Consider the following 23,954-nt stretch of genomic DNA (forward strand, 5'->3'; position numbering starts at 1 on the left):
GAATTACGATCGCCGATGTTGATTGCTCTGAAATACGGCCTGTATTTTATTCAAATCTTCGCTATATCGATGGCTGAGGTTCTTGTTCGTACTTGACTTCTGACACCATGTAATGTTCTTTATCTAATAGCACGATGGATCTGGATAAAACAGCTTAGTAAACAGGATCCAAGTTTTTATTTTTAACATGGCTGACCCCGGCGGTCCATGCGCACGCTTACACTCATACAAAATACCGCTGATCATTACACCCTGGACTGATATTTCAGTCAATAATAGATGAAAATTTCTATTAAAAGTAGATAAACTGGGATTCCAACCCAGCAAGCAAGGGACACAGGAGCTCCCGGACTGATACTTCAGTCAATAATAGATAAAACTTACTATTAAAACCAGATAAACTAGGATTTCAACCAAGCAAGCAAGGGAGACACGAGCTCCCTGGACTGATACTTCAGTCAATAATAGATGAAACTTACTACTAAAACTAGATAAACTGGGATTCCAACCCAGCAGGCAAGGGAGACAGGAGCTCCCTGGACTGATACTTCAGTCAGTAATAGATAAAACTTACTATTAAAACTAGATAAACTAGGATTCCAACCAAGCAAGCAAGGGAGACGGGAGCTCCCTGGACTGATACTTCAGTCAATAATAGATAAAAATTACTATTAAAACTAGATAAACTGGGATTCCAACCCAGCAAGAAAGGGAGACGGGAGAGCTCCTTGGACTCAGATACTTCAGTTTATGGTAGATGAAACTTACGATTAAAACTAGATAAACTGGGATTCCAACCCAGCAAGAAAGGGAGACGGGAGAGCTCCTTGGACTCAGATACTTCAGTTTATGGTAGATGAAACTTACGATTAAAACTAGATAAACTGGGATTCCAACCCAGCAAACAAGGGGGACAGGAGCTCCCTGGACTGATACTTCAGTCAATAATAGATGAAAATTACTATTAAAACTAGATAAACTGGGATTCCAACCCAGCAACCAAGGGAGACAGGAGCTCCCGGACTGATACTTCAGTTAATAATAGATAAAACATACTATTAAAACTAGATAAACTGGGATTTCAACCCAGAAAACAAGGGAGTCAAGAGCTCCCTGACTGATACTTCAGTCAAAAATAGATAAAACATACTATTAAAACTAGATAAACTGGGATTCCAACCCAGCAAGCAAGGGAGACAGGAGCTCCCGGACTGATACTTCAGTCAATAATAGATAAAACTTACTATTAAAACTAGATAAACTGGGATTCCAACCCAGCAAGTAAGGGAGTCAGGAGCTCCCGGACTGATAGTTAAGTCAATAATAGATAAAACAGACTATTAAAACTAGATAAACTGGGATTCCAACCCAGCAAGCAACGGAGACAGGAGCTCCCTGGACTGATACTTTAGTCAATAATAGATAAAACATACTATTAAAACCAGATAAACTGGGATTCCAACCCAGCAAGCAAGGGAGACAGGAGCTCCTTGGACTCAGATACTTCTGTTTATGGTAGATGAAACTTACTATTAAAGCTAGATAAACTGGGATTCCAGCCCAGCAAGCAAGGGAGACAGGGGCTCCCTGGACTGATACTTCAGTCTCTGGTAGATGAAACTTACGGTTAAAATTAGATAAACTGGGATTCGAACCCAGCGAGCAAGCGAGACAGGCGCTCGCTGGACTGATACTTCAGTGTATGATAGATGAAACTTACTATTAAAACTAGATAAACTGGGATTTCAACCCTGCAAACAAGGGAGACAGGGGCTCCCTGGACTGCTACTTCAGTCAATGAGAGATGAAACTTACTGTTAAAAGAAATCATTCACTTGGATTCCAACCCAGCAAGCACGATAAGTAATACCTGGAGTGATACTACAGTCTATTATGCATGCAGTTTAACCTTTAATACCCTAATTCTAGAAATAAATGAAGTGCATTACATCTTATCGTTTATTATTGTTTATAGTATTATACTGTTTGAGCAGCAGCAATTCTTTCAATAAATTTAATAGCAGGCGTAAATAGAAAAAGGGGATTCCAAAAACAAATTGGCCTATTGTTGCCAATACAGTGGCCTCAAGCCAGGTGGAGGGTTTCGTGCGTTCCACAGGGTGCTTGTCTACTTATGCGGTGAGAGTGGTACTGAGCCATCAGTTACACCGAGGTCTGGGTGGTCGCCTCTGACCGACAGGTGATGTATTGGGCGCCTGTAAGAAAACGGCCGTTGCACTCAAGTGCTTATCAACTCATTATGCAGTGGTGCAGAGCTTTACGAGTGATACTGCACGGGCCGTAGCGGTGTACCGCTCATCGGGTCATGCCATATCTCAGCTTCTGTCACGAAACAAGTCTGTTGTAAGCGCTCATGCCCAGGTGTCCCGGTTTGGACGCAAGCGGAGGTCCCCCAATTTATATGGCCGTTGCACTCACGTGCGTCTCGGATACTGCACAGGCCATACACCCTTTTCTTTAGGTCATGCCATATCTCAGCGTTTGTAATGAAACAGGTTTTTTCAAGCCTTTAATTTTTTGTTGTTGTTGTTTAAATAAAAAAATCTCAGTTATTTTAGGTATTATTTCAGATTTTCTTGGAAAGAGTTGTTGCTCTAAGAAGATTATCACTGATTTTCAAAGTAATATGCACTTAGGGCAACTTAGATTCCAGGCCAGCGAGCAAGGGAGACGGGACCTCCCAGACTGATACTTCAGTCAATAATAAATAAAACTTCCTATTAAAACTAGATAAACTGGGATCCCAACCCAGCAAACAAGGGAGACAGGAGCTCCCTGGACTGATACTTCAGTCAATAATAGATGAAACTTACTATTAAAGCTAGATAAACTGGGATTCCAACCCAGCAAACAAGGGAGACAGGAGCTCCCGGACTGATACTTCAGTCAGTAATAGATAAAACTTCCTATTAAAACTAGATAAACTGGGATCCCAACCCAGCAAACAAGGGAGACAGGGGCTCCCTGGACTGATACTTCAGTCAATAATAGATGAAACTTACTATTAAAACTAGATAAACTGGAATTCCAACCCAGCAAACAAGGGAGACAGGAGCTCCCGGACTGATACTTCAGTCAGTAATAGATAAAACTTACTATTAAAACTAGATAAACTAGGATTCGAACCAAGCAAGGAAGGGAGACGGGAGCTCCCTGGACTGATACTTCAGTCAATAGTAGATGAAAATTACTATTAAAACTAGATAAACTGGGATTCCAACCCAGCAAACAAGGGAGACGGAAGCTCCCTGGACTGATACTTCAGTCAATAATAGATTAAACTTACGATTAAAACTAGATAAACTGGGATTCTAACCCAGCAAACAAGGGAGACAGGAGCTCCCCTGACTGATACTTCAGTCAATAATAGATGAAAATTACTATTAAAACTAGATAAACTGGGATTCCAACCCAGCAAACAAGGGAGACAAGAGCTCCCTGGACTGATACTTCAGTCAATAATAGATGAAAATTACTATTAAAACTAGATAAACTGGGATTCCAACCCAGCAAGCAAGGGAGACAGGAGCTCCCGGACTGATACTTCAGTCAATAATAGATAAAACTTACTATTAAAACTAGATAAACTGGGATTCCAACCCAGCAAGCAAGGGAGACAGGAGCTCCCGGACTGATACTTCAGTTAATAATAGATAAAACATACTATTAAAACTAGATAAACTGGGATTTCAACCCAGCAAGCAAGGGAGACGGGAGCTCCCTGGACTGATACTTCAGTCAATAATAGATGAAACTTACGATTGAAACTAGATAAACTGGGATTCCAACCCAGCAACCAAGGGAGACAGGAGCTCCCGGACTGATACTTCAGTCAATAATAGATAAAACTTACTATTAATACCAGATAAACTGGGATTCCAACCCAGCAAGCAAGGGAGACGGGAGCTCCCTGGACTGATACTTCAGTCAATAATAGATGAAACTTACGATTAAAACTAGATAAACTGGGATTCCAACCCAGCAACCAAGGGAGACAGGAGCTCCCGGACTGATACTTCAGTCAATAATAGATAAAACTTACTATTAAAACTAGATAAACTGGGATTCCAACCCAGCAAGCAAGGGAGACAGGAGCTCCCGGACTGATACTTCAGTTAATAATAAATAAAACATACTATTAAAACTAGATAAACTGGGATTTCAACCCAGCAAGCAAGGGAGTCAGGAGCTCTCGGACTGATACTTTAGTCAATAATAGATAAAACAGACTATTAATACCAGATAAACTGGGATTCCAACCCAGCAAGCAAGGGAGACAGGAGTTCCCTAGTCTGAGAAGAACACCCAATTTCATTTGCCTGAAATTTGCTGTTAACTAGGACCAATGAGACATACCCTTAGAAAGTTTCCACTTGAGAAGATATGAGAACTCCGTAATGTCTTTGCCTGATATCTGCTCTTAACTTGGGATTGGGATTTGCCGTCACAATAATTTTATTTAAGGGGAGAACTTTTTTCACTTTAATCTAATTTATTTTTAATTGCGTATAATTTCATTTAAAAGGGAAGAGACACTTCATGGATCTTTTAAATAAACTATTAATAGAATTATTACTATTATTATAATTGTTGTTGTCATTATTATTATTACTGATATACCATTAGATGATTAGATACCATAAAAAGATAATAACTGTAATGATTCAAATTGTATATTTCACTTAGTAAACATAGATTTGAACCTTGAAATTATTTAAGTGCTTGACTCTCCACTGTTATATCTTTGCAGGTTATAACAAGGCTTTTGCTGGACGCTTTATATATATCTAAGTGGAGACGTCGGAAATGAATTTATTGTATTTATGGTGTAACTTTACGATTTTGCACAGTTGTTGTTACAGGGAAAATGCTGTTTGAGGGTTCAGTGAGGGTCGACTTGTCTTTATTGACATGATTTTTTATGGCTCGGCCAACTAAGAATATCTGCTGATGGTCAGATATTTTAAATGGGCGTTAAACTTCATTTCTTATCTATATCCCTTATCGTTGCAAATCAAAATAGGTTGTATTAGTTCAATTTAAGTCCGTTGGTAACATCCTGTAAGCGCTTTTTTCTTTTTTTGTAGCTTTTTTATTTTCTAGATTGAATCTGCCCGGTTAATTTTTTTCATCACGTGGGGAGGAGTTTTCTACGCTTCAGGTATAATGGATATGTTTCTTTGCATTAATCCCCGGTTTTCTCCTTAGGCCTAGATATCGAGCACCACGAGGAGCTCGAGGAGTTCGGATTGATATACTCTAGAATAAGAGCACAACATCGTATGAGTAGTACCCGGTGCGTTTGCTAGTGAGAGAATAGAGAACAAAGAAGTGAACGACTGAAATGAATTCATTTATCCCTATAGCAAACGGGAGCCAGTAATATAAGTTTCTTATATGTGCTTATGGCAAAAAGTACGGTTAAACCCGAAAATGGTGTTGGGCTTGGCAGAAGTACCTGAATTTTTTATCATTGAGATTCTCTGTATAGATTTTGCTAACAGATATTTACTTTGGTTGTTATATTTACTGAGTTCAGGTTCCGTTTTTAAATTGCACTTTTATAGTTTACAAAGATTGGAAAATCGTCATCTGGTGAAATCTGCACTAGCTGGTGAAAAAGCACCGACAATGAAAGGTACGTATCTCTTGAGAAGAATTGGATACCCCCAGTTTTTACAACAGGGTTAGAACAGAGGCAGGCCGAAGAATAGCGGGCTGTTAGACTGTAAATCACTTAATAACCAGCCAACACGAAAAACAAGAGCACAAAATAACCAGTACTCAAATTCTCCATTTCTACAGTCTACTGATAAACATTGCACTTTCTTCTGTTTTAGGACGTGTTTCTCAAGTTGGACATCAGAAGAAGTGCCTGCGTCTTACAATACGACTAAAGTGAAGATGTAGCGATCAAGATGAAATACTTTAATCTAATACTTTTTTCCAGTAATATAAAAGCTAAATAAAACTTTGTAGAATTCTGCTACAGTAGCGGTCAACATTTTCGAAGGAGGACTTTCCTTCTTACGGAAATGACTGCTACTGGGCAACAATAGCCTTTTTTTTGTTCTGAAATTATTAAGGATAGGTTTATTCGAAATATTTTTAATGTTGATCGTGAAATATGATGGGCTCTCGCCAACCTTTGGTGCAGTGTTGGTGACTTGCGAGTACTGTTGTCGACTTCTTCCGCTTTCGTTAATCTTCGTGTTCGTAAACGCTTAAATGAACACTCTCGCCATTTTTCAGGGGTACTTTCGGTAACTTTCGACCATTATCGTTGACTACTTCGGCTTGTGTTAATCTTCATATACTAAACTTACCATTACTTCGAACACGCGCTATGGTAAACGCTTAAATGCCTTTACAAAATTGCGTTCAGTGAAATGAACACTCCCCCCATCTTTCGGGGATACTTTCGGCAACTTTTGACCACTATCGTTGACTTTTTCGGCCTGCGTTAAATCTTCATGTTTACCTACCATTTCTACGAACCGGCGCTATCATAAATGCCTATATACCTACTCTCGCCATCTTTCGGGGGTACTTTCGGTAACTTTCGACCACTATCATTAACTACTTCGACTTGCGTCAATCCTCATAGAGACTTCTACGATTACTTCGAACGCGCGTTATCGCCAACTTGTGAACGCTATAATGTTAATGAACACCCTCGCAATCCTTCGGGGTACTTTCGGTAACTTTCTACCATTGTCGTTGACTACTTCCTCTTGCGTTAATCTTTATATACTAAACTTACCATTTCTTCGAAAACGCGCTATGGTAAACGTTGAAACGCCTTTACAAATTGCGTTCAGTGAAATGAACATTCTCCCCATCTTTCGGGGATACTCATAAATGCCCATATACCTACTCTCGCCATCTTTCGGGGGTACTTTCGGTAACTTTCGACCACTATCATTAACTACTTCGACTTGCGTCAATCCTCGTAGAGATTTCTACCATTACTTCGAACGCGCGTTATCGCCAACTTGTGAACACTATAATGTTAATGAACACCCTCGCAATCCTTCGGGGTACTTTCGGTAACTTTCGACCATTGTCGTTGACTACTTCGGCTTGCATTAATCTTTATATACTAGACTTACCATTACTTCTAAAACGCGCTATGATAAACGCTTAAATGCCTTTACAAATTGCGTTCAGTGAAATGAACATTCTCCCCATCTTTCGGGGATACTCATAAATGCCCATATACCTACTCTCGCCATCTTTCGGGGGTACTTTCGGTAACTTTCGACCACTATCATTAACTACTTCGACTTGCGTCAATCCTCGTAGAGATTTCTACCATTACTTCGAACGCGCGTTATCGCCAACTTGTGAACACTATAATGTTAATGAACACCCTCGCAATCCTTCGGGGTACTTTCGGTAACTTTCGACCATTGTCGTTGACTACTTCGGCTTGCATTAATCTTTATATACTAGACTTACCATTACTTCTAAAACGCGCTATGATAAACGCTTAAATGCCTTTACAAATTGCGTTCAGTGAAATGAACACTCTCCCCATCTTTCGGGGATACTCTCGGCAACTTTTTACCACTATCGTTGACTTCTTCGGCCTGCGTTAAATCTTCATGTTTACTTACCATTTCTATGAACCGGCGCTATTGTATATGCATTTGCCACAATGAATACTCTCGCCATCCTTCGGGTTACTTTCGGTAACTTTCGACCACTATCATTGACTAATTCGGCGTGCGTCAATCTTATAGAGAGTTATACCATTACTTCGAACGCGCGCTATCGCCAACTTGTGAACACTATAATGTTAATGAACACTCTCGCAATCCTTCGGGTTACTTTCGGTAACTTCTGACCACTATCATTGACTACTTCGGTTTGCGTCAATCTCCATAGAGACTTATATCATTACTTCGATCGCGCGCTATCGCCAACTTGAGGTTAGGGATGTTACCATGGTATTTAAATGCTTAAATGGACTTGCACCTCCATATCTTTGTCAGAAGTTTAAAACCAGATCGGAAGTGCACAACTGCAACACTAGGAATAGGGACCGCCTACATATACCACTCTGTAGGACGGCTGCAGGTCAGCGCGCGTTTAGCTTCAGAGGCCAAAGGCTGTGGAATAGTCTCCCAGACGAGTTTCAGTCTATCACTAATTTAGATGTATTTAAGGTTAAAATAAAACAGCATTTTTTAAGGGTATTCTTGGAAAACTAAGTTTTAGATATTTGACATTGTAAATTAAGCTGAAAAGCCTTTTTGAGGAGTTTAATAAAGTTATTATTATTATTATTATTATTATTATTATTATTAACTTGTGAACACTATAATGTTAGTGCACACTCTCGCGATCCTTCGGGGTACTTTCGGTAACTTTCGACCACTATCATTGACTACTCCGGCTTGCGTCAATCTTCATAGAGACTTATACCATTACTTCGAACGCGCGCTATCACCAACTTTTGAACACTATAATGTTAATGAACACCCTCGCAATCCTTCGGGGTACGTTCGGTAACTTTAAACCACTATCGTGGCCTCTAGCTGTCGCCATGATGTTGTAAACCAAATTTATACCGACTTGTTTAATGGTGTATCTTCTTTTCAACACTATGTATTTACAGGAATGTTTTTGCGCTATTGTTAAACTTCCGTCGCTATTATCAATTATATTATGCTTTTGTTCTGCATAGAGTACTTTAGTAACCTTTATTTGCATGTCTAATACACTTTCGATCTCGCGATTCCGTACACTAGCGAACATGCATCAACTTCGTTAACTTAGTGTTAACCGATCTTGTAACCTTTCATTCTCGATCCTCAACTGTTTTGTTGGTTGCTTTGAGGGTAGAGGGTAGAGATTTGCTTTGCGTTTAATGTGAATGAGATTTGGTTAATGTATATAACGTTATACATAATAAGCCCAATATGTAATATAAAGGAGTTGATAATGGATAAGCCACATAAAGAGTGTGGAATAGTGGGTTGTAAGCTATTGATTCTATAAATTTATACGAAGCTGCAACTGTTGAATTAATAAAGGGATTGACTTTTAAGGAAACTTTAATGATAAACCGGTGGGAAAATTAAATAAAAATTGTTTTAATCTGAAGTTAAGCTTGCAAAATAAATTTCAGTAATGAGAATTCAAAGCATGCGTCTGGAGCGCTATCCATCTTGTACCTGCAGGTCAAAGAAAAAAAGGAAACTTATAGAGCTGAGAAATAGATGGTTCACTCGACTGAAGCTTATTGTTTGCTTTCGAACCACAATGGGTTCATGCGGTTTTAATTCAACAGCTCCTCTAGACCTCGTTGCCATGGAATTTCGTGTCCGCTCATCGTCTTCTTCGGCGTTCATGTTCGCTCCGAAACCAGATCCAGTTCGCCTCGAAAGCCATGCAAGCGCATGGAAATCTTATGACATGCAGTATACAATATTTTAATATTAACTCCCAACGGTTTAACTCCAGATTAAAGAGCTGGCAATCAGCATGGCGCCTTTTCTCGTTATTTAAGTATCACTGCTTCTCTCAATCTTCTTATTTCCTTATTTCCTTGGAAATCATCCCAAACAATGCAAGTTCTAATGAAGGGGGAGGGAGAGGTTTTTGATAAACGCTGTCTGAAGTGTTTATCTGAATTTCTTCAAAAATTAACATCATTTTAAACTTATTGCAAAGTAGATATAGCTCGGTTAAGTTAACAACCTGTATTTAATATTTTGTCTATCCAATACTGTTTATTAAACAATTCCTGACTTAAATTGTAAAAAAAATTAAAATTGTAATGAGTATGTTAGCGTAAGTAATACTAATAATGTCCTAGTTTGTGTAATGGATACTGCATGATCTGATGTAATGTCAGTGCTTCGAATATAGTTCGTGTCAGCAAATGTGAACCTAAGTTTCAGATAAAGAGAATTAAACCAAACATCTTCTGCTATTTTTGAATTCGTCAGCCCTGTTCTGGTTGCCTTCGCTCACTTTTATCTGGGAAACGCGAGAATAACTGGTAAAAACTGTCCAATTGAAACGGTGGCGTAAAAACTGAACATGCTGGGTTTTCTTTGTCCTGTCGGGTAGAGCCTAGATATTCAAATTTTGAATACGCAGCGTCCACGCCGTCTGTGCAAGCCTCATAGAGAGGTCGAATTACGCCCCCTTCTCAAAAAAGCACGGCACAATTTCGAATTCCCCCCCTCCCCCCACCTCAACTTAACACCACGCCTTGTCCTCCTTCTGAATCAAAGGCCATTCACAACTTACTGTGAAGAATGAACCATTAGGGGACATCACGCGATCGGATGTTAAGGACGTGGCCGCGAATAACAGTACTAAACAATTATTCAACGAAGTGGTACCGAGAAGGAAAGTGGCACGACTCACAGCGGGGTTTTATACATTTCCATCCTATATATAATTTAAAAGGCGACATGGCACTAGGCAATTCTATCCTACGAAATTCATCAAGTGAGTACCAAAACCAGGACCAACACAGTTTTATTGCACGTACAAACACAGACTGGAACTCTTTACCAAATGGTGTCATTGAAAAGCAGTCTGTGGAGGCAGTCTGTCAAAATGGCCGTCAAGTACCACCTTTAAAAACGCTGACCCCGGAACTTTTTATCATTATTTTTTTTTATTATCTACTGAACACTCGCACTTTGATTATCTTAACATTTTCACCTGCACTTCTGCCGTGATAGGATATCCCCTTTGCAGATATATATCAAAATATCAAAATATAAAATATAATAAATATGAAAAAAGGGTGTAATAACAAAATCAAATGATAATTATGTTAAAAAGCACAGTTTTCCTTTATTCATTTAACTCTGCTTGTTGCTTAGTGGTTTAAAATATTTTTCTAAAACAAAGAAATGCTTCATTTGTGTACCGAGCCAAGAGTGGTAAATGTGGAGAAAAGGCGGGAAAATACCTCTCAGATAGCAAGCTCGGCCTGTCTTCGCAGAAGTCGAAGTACAGGACACCATTACGTCAACGTATGACGCAGAAACAAAGTGGCAATTAAGTGGTAAAAAAATAAGTCATTTCAAATAAAAATCAGAGATACCAACTTAAGAACTGTAAGTCAATGAACCCAATAAGGCGACAAAAGAAGTATCTGCCGCATTCTCTTCCTGGCTTCACCCGCTCGTTTACCCACTCGAAAAACAAAACTGCCAGCAACGCCAGATTAAACCTGAACAGAAAAGGCCGATCTGTTTGCTCCTTTCGCACTGGAATTACAACCTTGTTTAGTTCAGATCATCCTATGAAAAGTTGTAACTCCGGGCAAGAGATCAAGAGGCGAAGTGGTAGCAGCTGCTCTCACAGCCCTCTAACAGTGTTGATAGACGTGGGACGGACAAATATCTGAGCATAAGGAAGGAATAAAGTTAGAAATAAATAACCGTGAAATGTATGTTTGGGTTAATTTAGGATACAGGCTCTGCGAAAAATTTGAACTATGTAAACTGCGTTGTACTTTCCTAAAAATTGAATACGCGGTGACCATGCAACCAGCTGATTGAATAAACAACCGAGCCAGGAGTTTCTGTTAGTAGTAAGTAAATGATGCCATCCCACTCACTCACTTTTATTTCTAACTCATCTCGCAAAATCGCTCTCTTGTTCACTCATTTCACAAAACTCATTCGTCAAACTCACTTCATTCACTTCATTCACTTCATTCAATTCGTTCGCTTTTGCTCACTCATTTCATTCAGTTCATTCAGTTCATTCAGTTCGTTCAACTCATTCGTATTGTTCCATTCGTTCTCAAGTAGTCGCTCATATTGCTCGAAGAGTTAGAAATAAAAGTGAGTGAGTGGGTTGTCATCATTTACTTACTACTGTATAATAAAATAAAATAGTGATATTGAAACAGAAAAATAAATTTGATTTAATACTTAAAGATAAAATAATAATAATATAAGTTATGTCTCAACCAATTTTTACCGATAAACAACTTCAGAGTTTGTCTTTGGACGAATTAAAAAAGATTGTATCACAAGAAAAAAAAGATCTTAGGAAAGATTATAAGAATTTTCAAAAAAAGAAAAGAATGATAGAAAAATATAGAAAAATGAGAGAGATTAGAAAAAAAATTAATCCCAAAGTTGATAAAAAATCCAAAGTTGTTAATCCCAAAGTTGTTAATCCAAAAGTTGTTAATCCCAAAGTTGATAAAAAACCAAAAGTTGATAAAAAACCAAAAGTTGATAAAAAACCTCATTCTAAAAAGATAAAATCATTTGAGGATTATTTTGAGGAATGTATAAAAAATAGAAAAATTCCTAAAGATACTCCAGATTATTTACGAAAAGCTCTTGAAAGAGCTATAAAAGAATATGAACAAGGAATTGAAGTTGAGAAATCAGCTCTAAACGAATTTGCTAAAAAATATATTATAAAAGGGAAACCAGGTATTTTACCTTATCAGTTTTTTGAAAATAAATATCATACTATTAAAAAATTTATTAGAAATCATCGTAATACTAAATTAAGGTTTGTTTTAATTTGTTTTATGGAAAAAAAAGAAAAAATAGCGAAAGATTCTAACTCATTTTTTTATATTAAAGATAAAGCATATTTTAGTTCTAGTACTTTTAATAATTTTAATTCAACTGATGAAGAAGATATATTAATGGAAAGTTATAAAGAGATTAATGAAAAAATAACTATTTATCAAACAAATGGAAGTGGGTGGTATTTTAAAGAAATTGTACAACTAGATATTCATACAACTCAATTAAAACCATTAAGGGGTTCTTCTTATATTCCTCTTCCAGATTGGATTATGAGAAAAAAAGCAATTGTTAGTATTCGAAATAAAGATAATAAATGTTTTATTTGGTCAGTACTTCGTTATCTTCATCCAAGAGAAAAGAATGATTGTAGATTTACAGATTTGAAAAAGTATGAGAATGATCTTAACACTAAAGGAATTACATTTCCAATGAAAGTAAAAGACATTAACAAATTTGAAAAACTTAATCCAAATCTTCCAGGAATAAATGTTTTTTCAAATGATGGAGAGACTATTTATCCTTTGAGAGAGGTAAAGAAAGATTGTAAAAATACCATTGATTTATTTTTGTATGAAGAAGATGGTAAATTTCATTATTCACTAATTAAAAACTTTTCCCGTCTTGTACGTAGTCAAATTACTTCAAGAACAAATGAACCAATTCATATTTGTAAGAGATGTTTTTGTCATTTTACAAAACCAGATTTATTAGATAAGCATATCAAATATTGTTCTAGTAATAAAACATCATTTGTAAAAATGCCAGAAAAAAACAAAACTTTAGATTTTACTAATTATGATAAACAACTTCCTATTCCTTTTGTTGTATATGCAGATTTTGAATGTTTTACTAAACCAATGAATAGCTGTTCCCCCAATCCTAAAGATTCTTATAACTATAACTATCAAAAACACGAACCATCAGGATTTTGTTTTTATGCAAAGGGTATTGTGAATAAAAGAATTAAACCAATCATTTATACAAAAAAATCAGATGATGAAGATATTGCTAAAATATTTGTAGAAAAACTTACAGAAATGACTAAAGGGTTATATGAAGATTTTTATCGTAAACCAAAACCTTTAGTAATGAGTGAAAAATCAAATAAAGATTTTAATAATGCGGTTAATTGTCATATTTGTGGTGGTGAATTAGGTAAAGATAGAGTTAGAGATCATTGTCATTTTACAGGTAAGTACCGTGGTGCAGCACATAACAAATGTAATCTTATGTGTAAAAAACCAAGAATACTACCAGTTATATTTCACAATCTTCAGGGTTATGATGCACATCTATTTATCAAACAACTTGCTAAAATAGATGGTGATCTTAGTTGTATTCCATCTACTGAAGAAAAATATCTTTCATTTTCTAAATCTATTAAAGTTGGAGAGTATAAAGATATTCATGGTGATATTAAAGCAATAAAATTTGAAATCAGATTTGTTGACTCATTCAAATTTCTTCAAACATCACTAGCCAATCTTGTTTCAAATTTAAACCAAGATGACTTTCATATTACAAAACATACTTTTAAGCGTAACACTTCATTATTAACTCGTAAAGGAGTTTATCCTTATGACTATGTATCATCATTTGATAAATTATCAGAAAAACAACTTCCACCAAAACAGGGTTTTTATTCAAAACTAAATGATGAAGATATAAGTGATGAAGATTACCAACATGCTATTAAAGTTTGGAATACATTTGGGTGTAAAACGATAAGAGACTATCACGATCTTTACTTAAAATCTGATGTATTGCTTTTGGCAGATGTGTTTGAAAACTTTAGGAAAACTTGTCTTAAACATTACAAATTAGATCCAGCTCATTACTTCACATCTCCAGGACTAGCTTGGGATGCATGTATGAAAACAACAGGACAACGTTTAGAGTTATTAAGTGATTACGATATGTTAATGATGATTGAGAGAGGTATTCGTGGAGGAATAACACATATATCAAAAAGGTATGCAGAAGCAAATAATAAATATATGGAAAATTATGATACTAAAAAGAAATCATCATTTATACAATATTTGGACGCAAACAATCTTTATGGTTGGGCTATGTCTCAGAATTTACCAACACATAAGTTTAAGTGGATGAATAATATTACAAAAGAAAAGGTAATGAAAATTTTAGAAAAAGCAAATGATAGTATGGCAAATACTGGTAAGAAGGGATATATTTTTGAAGTTGATTTGGAGTATCCACCAGACTTATGGGATCTTCATAATGACTATCCTCTTGCACCTGAATTAATGAAGGTTAATGGAGTTGAAAAACTAATATGCCATTTTAAACCAAGAAAAAATTATGTTATTCATTACAGAGCTCTTAGACAATGTCTTGAGTTGGGTATGAAGATTACTGCTGTTCACAGAGGAATATCATTTTATCAGTCTCCTTGGATGGAACCATATATAAGAAAAAATACAGAACTTCGAAAATGTGCTGCAAACAATTTTGAGAAAGATTTTTTTAAACTAATGAACAATTCAGTTTTTGGTAAAACAATAGAAAATATTAGGAAGCGTCAAAATATAGTACTTGTTGATGATCGTAAAAAAGCACTAAAAATATCAAGTCGTCCAAACTTTGATAGATGTATAATATTTGATCGTAATCTTATTGCTATTCATATGAAAAGGACAGAAGTGTATTTTAATAAACCAGTATATGTTGGACAATCAATTTTAGACTTATCAAAAACTTTAATGTATGATTTTCATTATGAATACATCAAAAGTAAATATGGAAAGAAAGCTGAGTTATTGTTTACAGATACAGATAGTCTAATGTATCATATTAAAACAAAAGATTTTTACGAAGATATATGTTATGATATAAAAAATAAATTTGATACTAGTGATTATCCATCAGATCATCCTTCTGGTATACTAACAGGAGTTAACAAAAAAGTGATTGGTATGTTTAAGGATGAAGCATCAGGAAAACAGATAACTCATTTTGTAGGATTAAGGCCTAAACTATACAGCTATAAAGTTGAGGGTGAAGTAGAATTAAAGAAGTGTAAAGGAATAAAAAAAAATGTTGTAAAAAAGACATTAAGCTTTGATGATTATGTTAGATGTTTATTTTCTGGTGAAAAAGAAATGAGAAATATGAAAATAATAAGAAGTGAGAAACATGATCTTTATTCAAAAGAGGTTAACAAAGTAGCTCTAAGTAATCAAGATGATAAGAGACATGTTTTAAATGATCAAATACATACTCTAGCTATTAGAGAAAAATATTAGATTTAAGATGTAATAAGTAGAAATAATAAATGCCATATACAGAAGAAGAAATAAAAAAAATATCTCAATATTTTACATAATTATAAAGTAGAAGAAAGTGAGGGGATTAAAAAGTCAAAAGTAGCTTCATGTTTAGTGTGTAAAAATACAGAATCTTTTTTCATTGATTTTGGTCAAAAAATATGTTACAATTGTGGAACGGTAAACGGACATGTATTAGGATTTTACGACTTGAAAGATTATGATAGGGTACATTATAGAAAAAAGAGTATTTATCATAGGAAGTATTACTACGATAAAAAGGTTAATAAGATTTCTAAACTAATAAATCTTACTTATGAACAAAAATGTGAACTTTACAACAGACTATTAAAAATAGATAATTACATTATGGAAAATATTAACAAACAATATTCTAGAAAGAGAATGATAAATATCACTTATGTAATAAAAAAAATTTTGGATGAAATGGGGTGTGAAAAGTATAAGAGTTTAGAGCTTAAAATAAGCCCTAAAACTTTAGAAACTTATGATAGTTGGTGGGAAACTTATAAAGAACTGTTAAAATAATTTTATATTATGTGATTAATATAAAATTTTATTCTTTTAAATAATAATCATAAAAATAATATATAGAATAAAAATATATAAAAGCTTTATTTTTAACAAATAAATCTTCATTTATTTCAAAATCTAGTTTTATACTTTTTAAAACTTTATATATTAGACTAATATCAAGACTTTCATCTTCAATTTTAGCTACTAATTCTTTTAGATAATTGTCATGTTTACTTTTATCTTCAATTTTAGCTACTAATTCTTTTAGATAATTGTCATGTTTACTTTTATCTTCAATTTTAGCTACTAATTCTTTTAGATAATTGTCATATTCTAGTTCTTTATCATGATGATTCACATCAAATTTATAAATCATTCGTAAGTAAGAATTAACAAGACATATTTCTAATCTTTTTTGTTCTAATTTCATTTCTTCAAAAGTTCTTAGAAAATAATCATCATGTAAAAATTCATAAACTTCTTTCATTGTTTTTCTTCCAAGATTTTCAATATCTTTTTTTCTAATAACCAAATCAGCCATTTTTTATTAATGATTATATTATTCCTTTATGAAAAATCCAGTATAATATTCCAGTTAGATAACCAAGTACTCCACTTTTAAATGGTGAATCAAATACATATACACATCCTCTACCTCGATTGTAAAGTTTATAGAAAGATTTAAAAGCTCTATGGAATATTAAATGATTACGTAATATTTTACTTTCAGTATTAATAGGTAAACATTCTAACTTATATATAATTTTTTCTAATGAAATATTTTTTTTAAAAGTAGTCTCATATAAGTGTCTAAATATTAATGCTGATTTTATCTCATCTTCTGAATAAATAGTATTTTTGAAAGGAGGGGGGTAGTAAAAGTTAACGTAATGAACTATTGTTTTTATCATTTTATTAATCACATATATTAAATTTATTATTATATTTAATCTCAAATCTATCTGGTTCAGGAGATTGATCAATTATCATATCATCTATTAGTTTCATTCTATCTACGAATTTTTGTTTATCCCAATCATCTCCTCTAAGTACAGCTCGAAGTTCAACAAGAACTTTTTCATAAGTAGTGTATGCAATTTTTGTCATCTCAATTTTCCTCTTATAATTTTGTTTTTTTCCAACTCCAGTCATAATAACACCAGCTCCATTTATTACTCCGAGAATAACAGGATTAAGTGTTATTCCACCAATAATAGTTCCTATTGCTACCAAACATATTCCAGAGATTGTAAAACAATTATCAAGAAATTTATAACTTTTATAAGACCTCTTAAAACACCAATATTTTTTATGGTAGTAACTGTAAAAATCTTTTAGTGTTTTAACATCTGATTTTGATAGAGATGGGTCTATGTGATTAAAATCAAAAATATCCTTCATTTTATTATTTTATGTATATAATCTTAGTTTAGTCTATAATACATAATTTCCGTTTATCTTTTCTTGTAGTAATATATGATGATGTACTGAAGAGTCAATGTCGTAAAAGTTTGGAGAGTACATAAATTTTTCTATCACTGAATCTTTACATAAAAATTCAAATTCAAGGTTAGCTGAAGTTCTTACAATATTAGCGTCTAAGTCTGCGGAATAGTTACTTATATTAACTTTTGTAATATTATCATTAATACTTTCTGTTAACCATAAAACTATTTTTTTTCCACTAAAACTAGATGGTATTGCTAAATTTTTTCTTACATTACCAATAATTATGTTTAGTGCACGATTTGCAAATAAATAGTGTAAAACTAAAAGTTGTTGTTTTGAATTTGCATTAGTTACATCATATTTAGTTATATGAAAATTATTTCTTTTAAAATGAGAAAAAACAATACATAAAGTGTAACTTGTATTTTTAATTGGTGGTTTAAAAGATATCTTATAATTATTTATTCTTAATCCAGTTTCTTTTATGTTATCCATTGTTTTACTTGGAAATGTAATATTTTGTGCAGATTTTCCTGTAATAGAGGACAAAGCATTAAATACAACACCAATTGAACTTTTATTTAGAACATAATTGTTTGAATCGCTAAAGTCAAAAAAATGTTCAAAATACTTTCTATAAACATAATTTTTTATAAAAGGTAAATTTTTATTTACAATTCCAACTGTTGCTGTATTAATTTCATTTACCATTCCAACTGTTGCTGCACTATTATTATTATTTTTATCAAGATCAATGTTTAATATTTTTTTATTATTTGCATTTATGTCAACATTGTATGTAACTTCTGTTGGTTTGATATCAAATGCTGTGTGATAGTCATAAACTTTATCTGGGTCGATATTGCTTACTTTACCCACAATACCATAAGTAATAAAATAAACTCCTGAAAACTGTCTTGGATAAACAGATAGATCAGTTCCTTCTTGTGGTATATTAACAAGAAAATGAAGAAAGAACCTATTACCAGTTGACAACTTTTTAAAATTAACTATTATTCTATGGTAATACATAAATTGTGTTTGATTTGTTGCATCTGTATATCTATGACTAAGTTTTTTTACACTTACATTTTCAATTGATAATCCTGTTGAAGTTCCTTTGTCTACACTTATTTGAGATTTATGCCAAAGTTGATAGTCAGTGTTTAATATTTCCAAACATAGTGTGTAATCAACATTAGCGGTTAATCTGTAAAAGTTAACTGACATTTTGTACTTATAGCCACCTTGAGAATTTTTGTTTATTTTTACATAAATTACTTTGTGGTTATAGTTATGGAAATTACCTTTTGAAGCAGGTAAGTCTGCTATTTTTGATATAACAAAACTAGTTCCAGTATCTATTTCATCAGTCCATTGTGCTGCATTAGACATAAGAAAAGTAAATTGATCGTTGTAATGACTTGGTTGAACTGCAGTGTGATGAATTAGTTTGTCAACGTAATCTTTATTTACAGCATCATTGTCTTGGGTTGGTTTACTTAAACTAATAATTTTTTTATTGTTCATATTTAAGTTTCCTCTCATATAATCCGTTCCATCTTTTTTAAAATAACCTATTGTAAATCCTTTATCATCCACATACTTTTTGGTTGCAGCATCTGTATCATTAAAAGGTGGTCTTAGACCAATTATAGATTTATTATTCATGTTAAGTGAGTTTAACATTTTATTTGTTCCACCAACATGTAGATACTTTATATCTGTAAAGGCTAATGGTGTTGGTTGTCTGGGACCTGATGGAGTTGGTATATTTAAAATTCCATAATTATCCATATTTAGATTACCTTTCATTGGATAAGATCCATCTCTATCAAGAAATGTATTGTCTACATATTCTTTTGTAGGAGGTTCTTTTCCATCCAGTGGTGTGCTTAGATTTTTAATTCGGTATGTATTTTTCATATCAATGTTTGAATCAATTGTTAGCTTTGATGTTGAGGTGGGTTTATCATCCACATACTTTTTGTTTGCTGCGTCATTATTATCTGTTGGTTTACCAACATTAGTTATTTTATTATTATTCATGCTTAAATTGCCAATCATTGTTCGTGAACCATCTCTGTTAAGAAAATTACTGTCTGCATATTGTTTTGTTGCTGGCTCATCTGCATCATTTGGATGTTTAAGGTTTAAAATACGAAAGTGATCTTTCATATCAATGTTTGAATCAATTGTTAATCGCGTTGTTGTGGGTGCCCCGCTAGAATTATCATCAACATACTTCTTTGTAGCAGCATCAGTATTAGCAGTTGGTGTACCAACATTTCTTATTTTTTTATTTATCATATCATAATCACCATCAGAAGTAAGATTAAATCCAACTCCTGGTGCTCCTTGAATTCCTTTAGCAAATGAGTTATCTTTTTGTTCGTTAAATATTCCCATTTTATTTATTAGTTTAGACTACTAGTAAAGTTTTTAGCAATACGTTTTTTAGGCTTATCAATGTACAAAAATGTAAATGGTTTTTTTGTTGCTGTTCTATATGTTTCTTTATCAACTCCTAATTCTGATGATATCCTGTTTGCTTCTCTCGATGATGGAAATTCGTATAAACAGTAATGAGAACAATTCAACCGAATGTCCTTTGGTGTTTTATAAAAAGATTGACTGAGGTATATTACAGAACAATTCTTATGTCGTCCTTGGATAAAATAATCAATAAGTTGTCTTTGATTTTTATCACAAACGTAATCATCAAATATTACAAGTTTTTGATTATCCTCATATTCCATTTCTGTCACTGGAGTTATTTCATCATTACTTACATTGAGTATTTCATATCCCATTTTATGACTTAATTCTCTCATTTTTTGAATTAACTTTTGATACTTATCCTGTTCTAGATTACGTGCATAAAGATAAATCTCATCATAGTATAACAGTGGTCTAATTAACATATGATAAAGCAAATTCGTTTTACCACTTCCACTGTTTCCACAGATTAACATTCTAAAAGTATCTGATGGCATGTAAGGAAATAGCTGTTTATATTTTTTATCTGAGTCGTCTAAACTATCATAGTTTGGTATTTCCATTTTTATATAATAGTTATATATTTAATATATAAAATGGATATTGAAGAGTATAAAAAACTTGCAAGAAATAAAATTGAGGCTGACTCTTTGACTAGACAAGTGAGAAATGTTATAAAAGAAACAAAATGGCAAAAACAAGATATGAGAGAGGGGTTTACAGAAACATTTAAACCACTTATTAAATCTCAAGATAGCATTAAAAAAAGTATTGATGAGCAGCAAAACGCAACTATAGCTCAACTTCAAGCTAATCAACTTGCTCTTACACAAGGGCTTAATCAAAACAGACTTGCTCTTACACAAGGGCTTAATCAAAACAGACTTGCTATAACTGAGGGATTACAAAATTTGGAGTTTGCTCAATTACCTAGTGGTGATGCTAGTGGTGATGCTAGTGGTGATGCTAGTGAAGAGCTAAAGAAAGACGAAGAAGATTTACCCTCTAAATCAGATAAAAAATCAAAAACAGCATATTTTGAACTTGAAGATCTAGATAAATATTTAATTAATGAAAAAGCACAAACTATACTCTTAGAAAATGGTTACGATAGACTCCCTTCTTCGTATTGGGAATCAGATATGGATGATATTAATGAACAAATCAATGTTCTTACCGATGATTTAGAAGAAACTACTAAAGATTTAAAAAATACTGCAGTTTTTTCATATAATATAAACGGATATCCAGTAGCTAATCTAATTAATGATAATCCACGTAAAAAAACGTTACAATTAAAAGATAAATACGATGTATTGAACATATATTTAAAAAATTTATCTAATTTTAAGTTATACAAAGAAAAATCTGGCTCTGGAATGATTTACTTTAACAACCCACATCAACTTCTAGACAGACTTGAATTACTAGGTGGATCAATTCTAGCTGGGAATAATGGTGTAATACCTGAGTTTTCTAAAATAGCACATCTTCTAAACCAAATGAAAGTAATTACAAAAAAAACAACTGAATGATTTACTAAAAACTTATATAACAATTAGATAAAAATGGAAGAACGAGCTATCCATATTTCTTCAATAAATAGGGAAAAAAGAGGAACAAGCAAACCCGGTGATTTTACTATTAAGTTTAATCCATCTTTGAAACTTGACCCTGAAAAAAAACATCAACTTGCTCTTAATAGATTGTCCATGACTTACTCTTGGTACAACATTAGAAGTGATTATAAAAATAATAAGATTAAATATACTCACGATGGATCCACTTGGCAAACAATTACTTTTACAGATGGAATGTATTCATACTCAGATATTAATGATTATATTCATCAGTATATGGATCAAAAATCTCACTCATCAGGTTCAAGTGGAAATAAAACTTATTCAATTAATATAACATTTATACTATCAACCTATCGAGTGTTAGTATCAATTGAGGGTGATTATCAATTAGATCTAAGAGGAACAGAATTTGGAGACTTGATTGGATTTGAAAAAAAACTTATTACAAAAACAGAGTATGGAACAAAACTACCAAATATAACAAATTCTATTGATTTGTTAAATATAAACACAACAGCAATAACTAATAGTATTGTAAATGGAATAAATACAAATACCATTGCTGTGGTACCAACTGATAATTTAACAAGATCTTTTCCATTTACATTCGAGCCTAAAAGACCATTATATTGTGATGTTTCTGCGTTTAAAATTGATGAAATGAGAATATTTGTTACAGACTCAGTTGGAAGACCAGTAAATTTTAATGGTATAGATTGGTATATGACTTTACTTCTTCACTCGATGTAATACTTCATATTTATATAACTATTAAAATAAAATGATGAGACAATCAGAGTTTAAAATGAAACTTGACCCTGAATTGGGTAGATATACAAGACAACATATTTATGGAGAAGGAATGATGGATGGGTTTAAATCGGTTGGTAAAAAAATATTTGGAAAGACAATGAAAAAAACTGCTAAAAAAAGTGCTCAAAAAAGTGGTGATAAATTACTAAAAATGACTGCAACAAAAACTGGTGAATATTCTGGTAAAAAGGCTGGTGATAAAATAGTGCAAATGTTATCCAAAGAAAACGTAAAATCCACCAAAAAAACCCCTTCCAAAAAAAGAGTTACTTTTAATAAAAATGTTGAAATTTTTCCAACAAAAAAAATGACTCAACAAGAAATAAATCAAAGAGTGAATTCCATTCTTAGTGGAGGTTCAAACACTTAAGAGAAAAATTATATAATTATTAAAATAAAATGAAGTCTTTTAGAAATCCAAATTATCTAGAGAGATATGAAGATGTTGTTTTTGATCTGGAACAAGCTATTAATACAGCTCCAGCAAACAACACTGATCAAGATAGAAATAACCTTAAATTTATCACTGACAATTCAGGTGAAGTAACACCATTTGATTGGTATAATGCTAGAATAGCAATAGATTTTAAAGTTCAACAACGTGATGGTACTAATTTTGTTATTGGAGCTAATGTAGATGATGACAGTCTTACAGCTAATAGAAACAACCAATATATAGCATATAGAGATGATCAAATGGGAATTGTAAATGGAGCAAATAGTTTTATTTCAAGATTATCAGTATTAGCAAATGGAAAAGAACTATACCAGTGTAATATAATTATGCTAATCATAGTGTAAATATAAAAAATTTACTTGAATATAACAAAACTTACGCTGAATCAGTTGCAACAAATGAATTTTATTATCTTGATACATCAACAACTGCTAATAAAAATAGATTTATTAAAAGACAAGTTACTCATCGTCAAAATGCTGCTGGTGGTGCTGATGAAGCAGGTTTTATGTTAGATAACACCCCATCATCTTATAATAAAGGATTTGCAAAGCGTAAAGCTTTACTTGGAACATCATCCACAGTGCGCTGTGAAATTCCTCTTAATAGGTATTCATTTTTTGAGGCACTTGAAGATAAACTTCTTCCTAACACTAAAATCGAAATAAATTTTGAGATCGAAAAAGATGATAATCTTATTTGGAGGGCTGGAGGAAATCGATGTAGAGTAGTAGTTACTCGTCTTCAACTTTTTGTACCTAGGCTGGTATTC

At 33.2% G+C, this 23,954-nt stretch overlaps 1 protein-coding gene across 1 annotated transcript; it reads left to right on the forward strand.

Moving 5' to 3' along the window:
- The first annotated feature begins 13,645 nt into the window (after positions 1-13,645).
- LOC140931504 (uncharacterized) lies at positions 13,646-15,823 on the forward strand. Its single transcript, XM_073381316.1, has 3 exons — positions 13,646-13,748; positions 14,169-14,529; positions 15,214-15,823. Exons 1-3 carry the CDS (start codon positions 13,646-13,648, stop codon positions 15,821-15,823), a joined length of 1,074 nt encoding a protein of 357 aa, XP_073237417.1.
- The last annotated feature ends 8,131 nt before the right edge of the window (positions 15,824-23,954 follow it).

Source organism: Porites lutea, chromosome 1 (genome assembly GCF_958299795.1).
Source record: "Porites lutea chromosome 1, jaPorLute2.1, whole genome shotgun sequence".
Lineage (NCBI taxonomy): Eukaryota > Metazoa > Cnidaria > Anthozoa > Scleractinia > Poritidae > Porites > Porites lutea.

What these genes read in the sequence shown, in the direction of transcription:
- LOC140931504 (XM_073381316.1), top strand. Translation starts at nt 13,646, where the DNA reads ATGAGTGAAAAATCAAATAAAGATTTTAATAATGCGGTTAATTGTCAT. An exon ending in AGATCATTGTCATTTTACAG is followed by an intron (nt 13,749 to 14,168) that starts GTAAGTACCGTG and finishes ATAAATTATCAG; the next exon opens with AAAAACAACTTCCACCAAAA. An exon ending in ATAACACATATATCAAAAAG is followed by an intron (nt 14,530 to 15,213) that starts GTATGCAGAAGC and finishes TCATATGAAAAG; the next exon opens with GACAGAAGTGTATTTTAATA.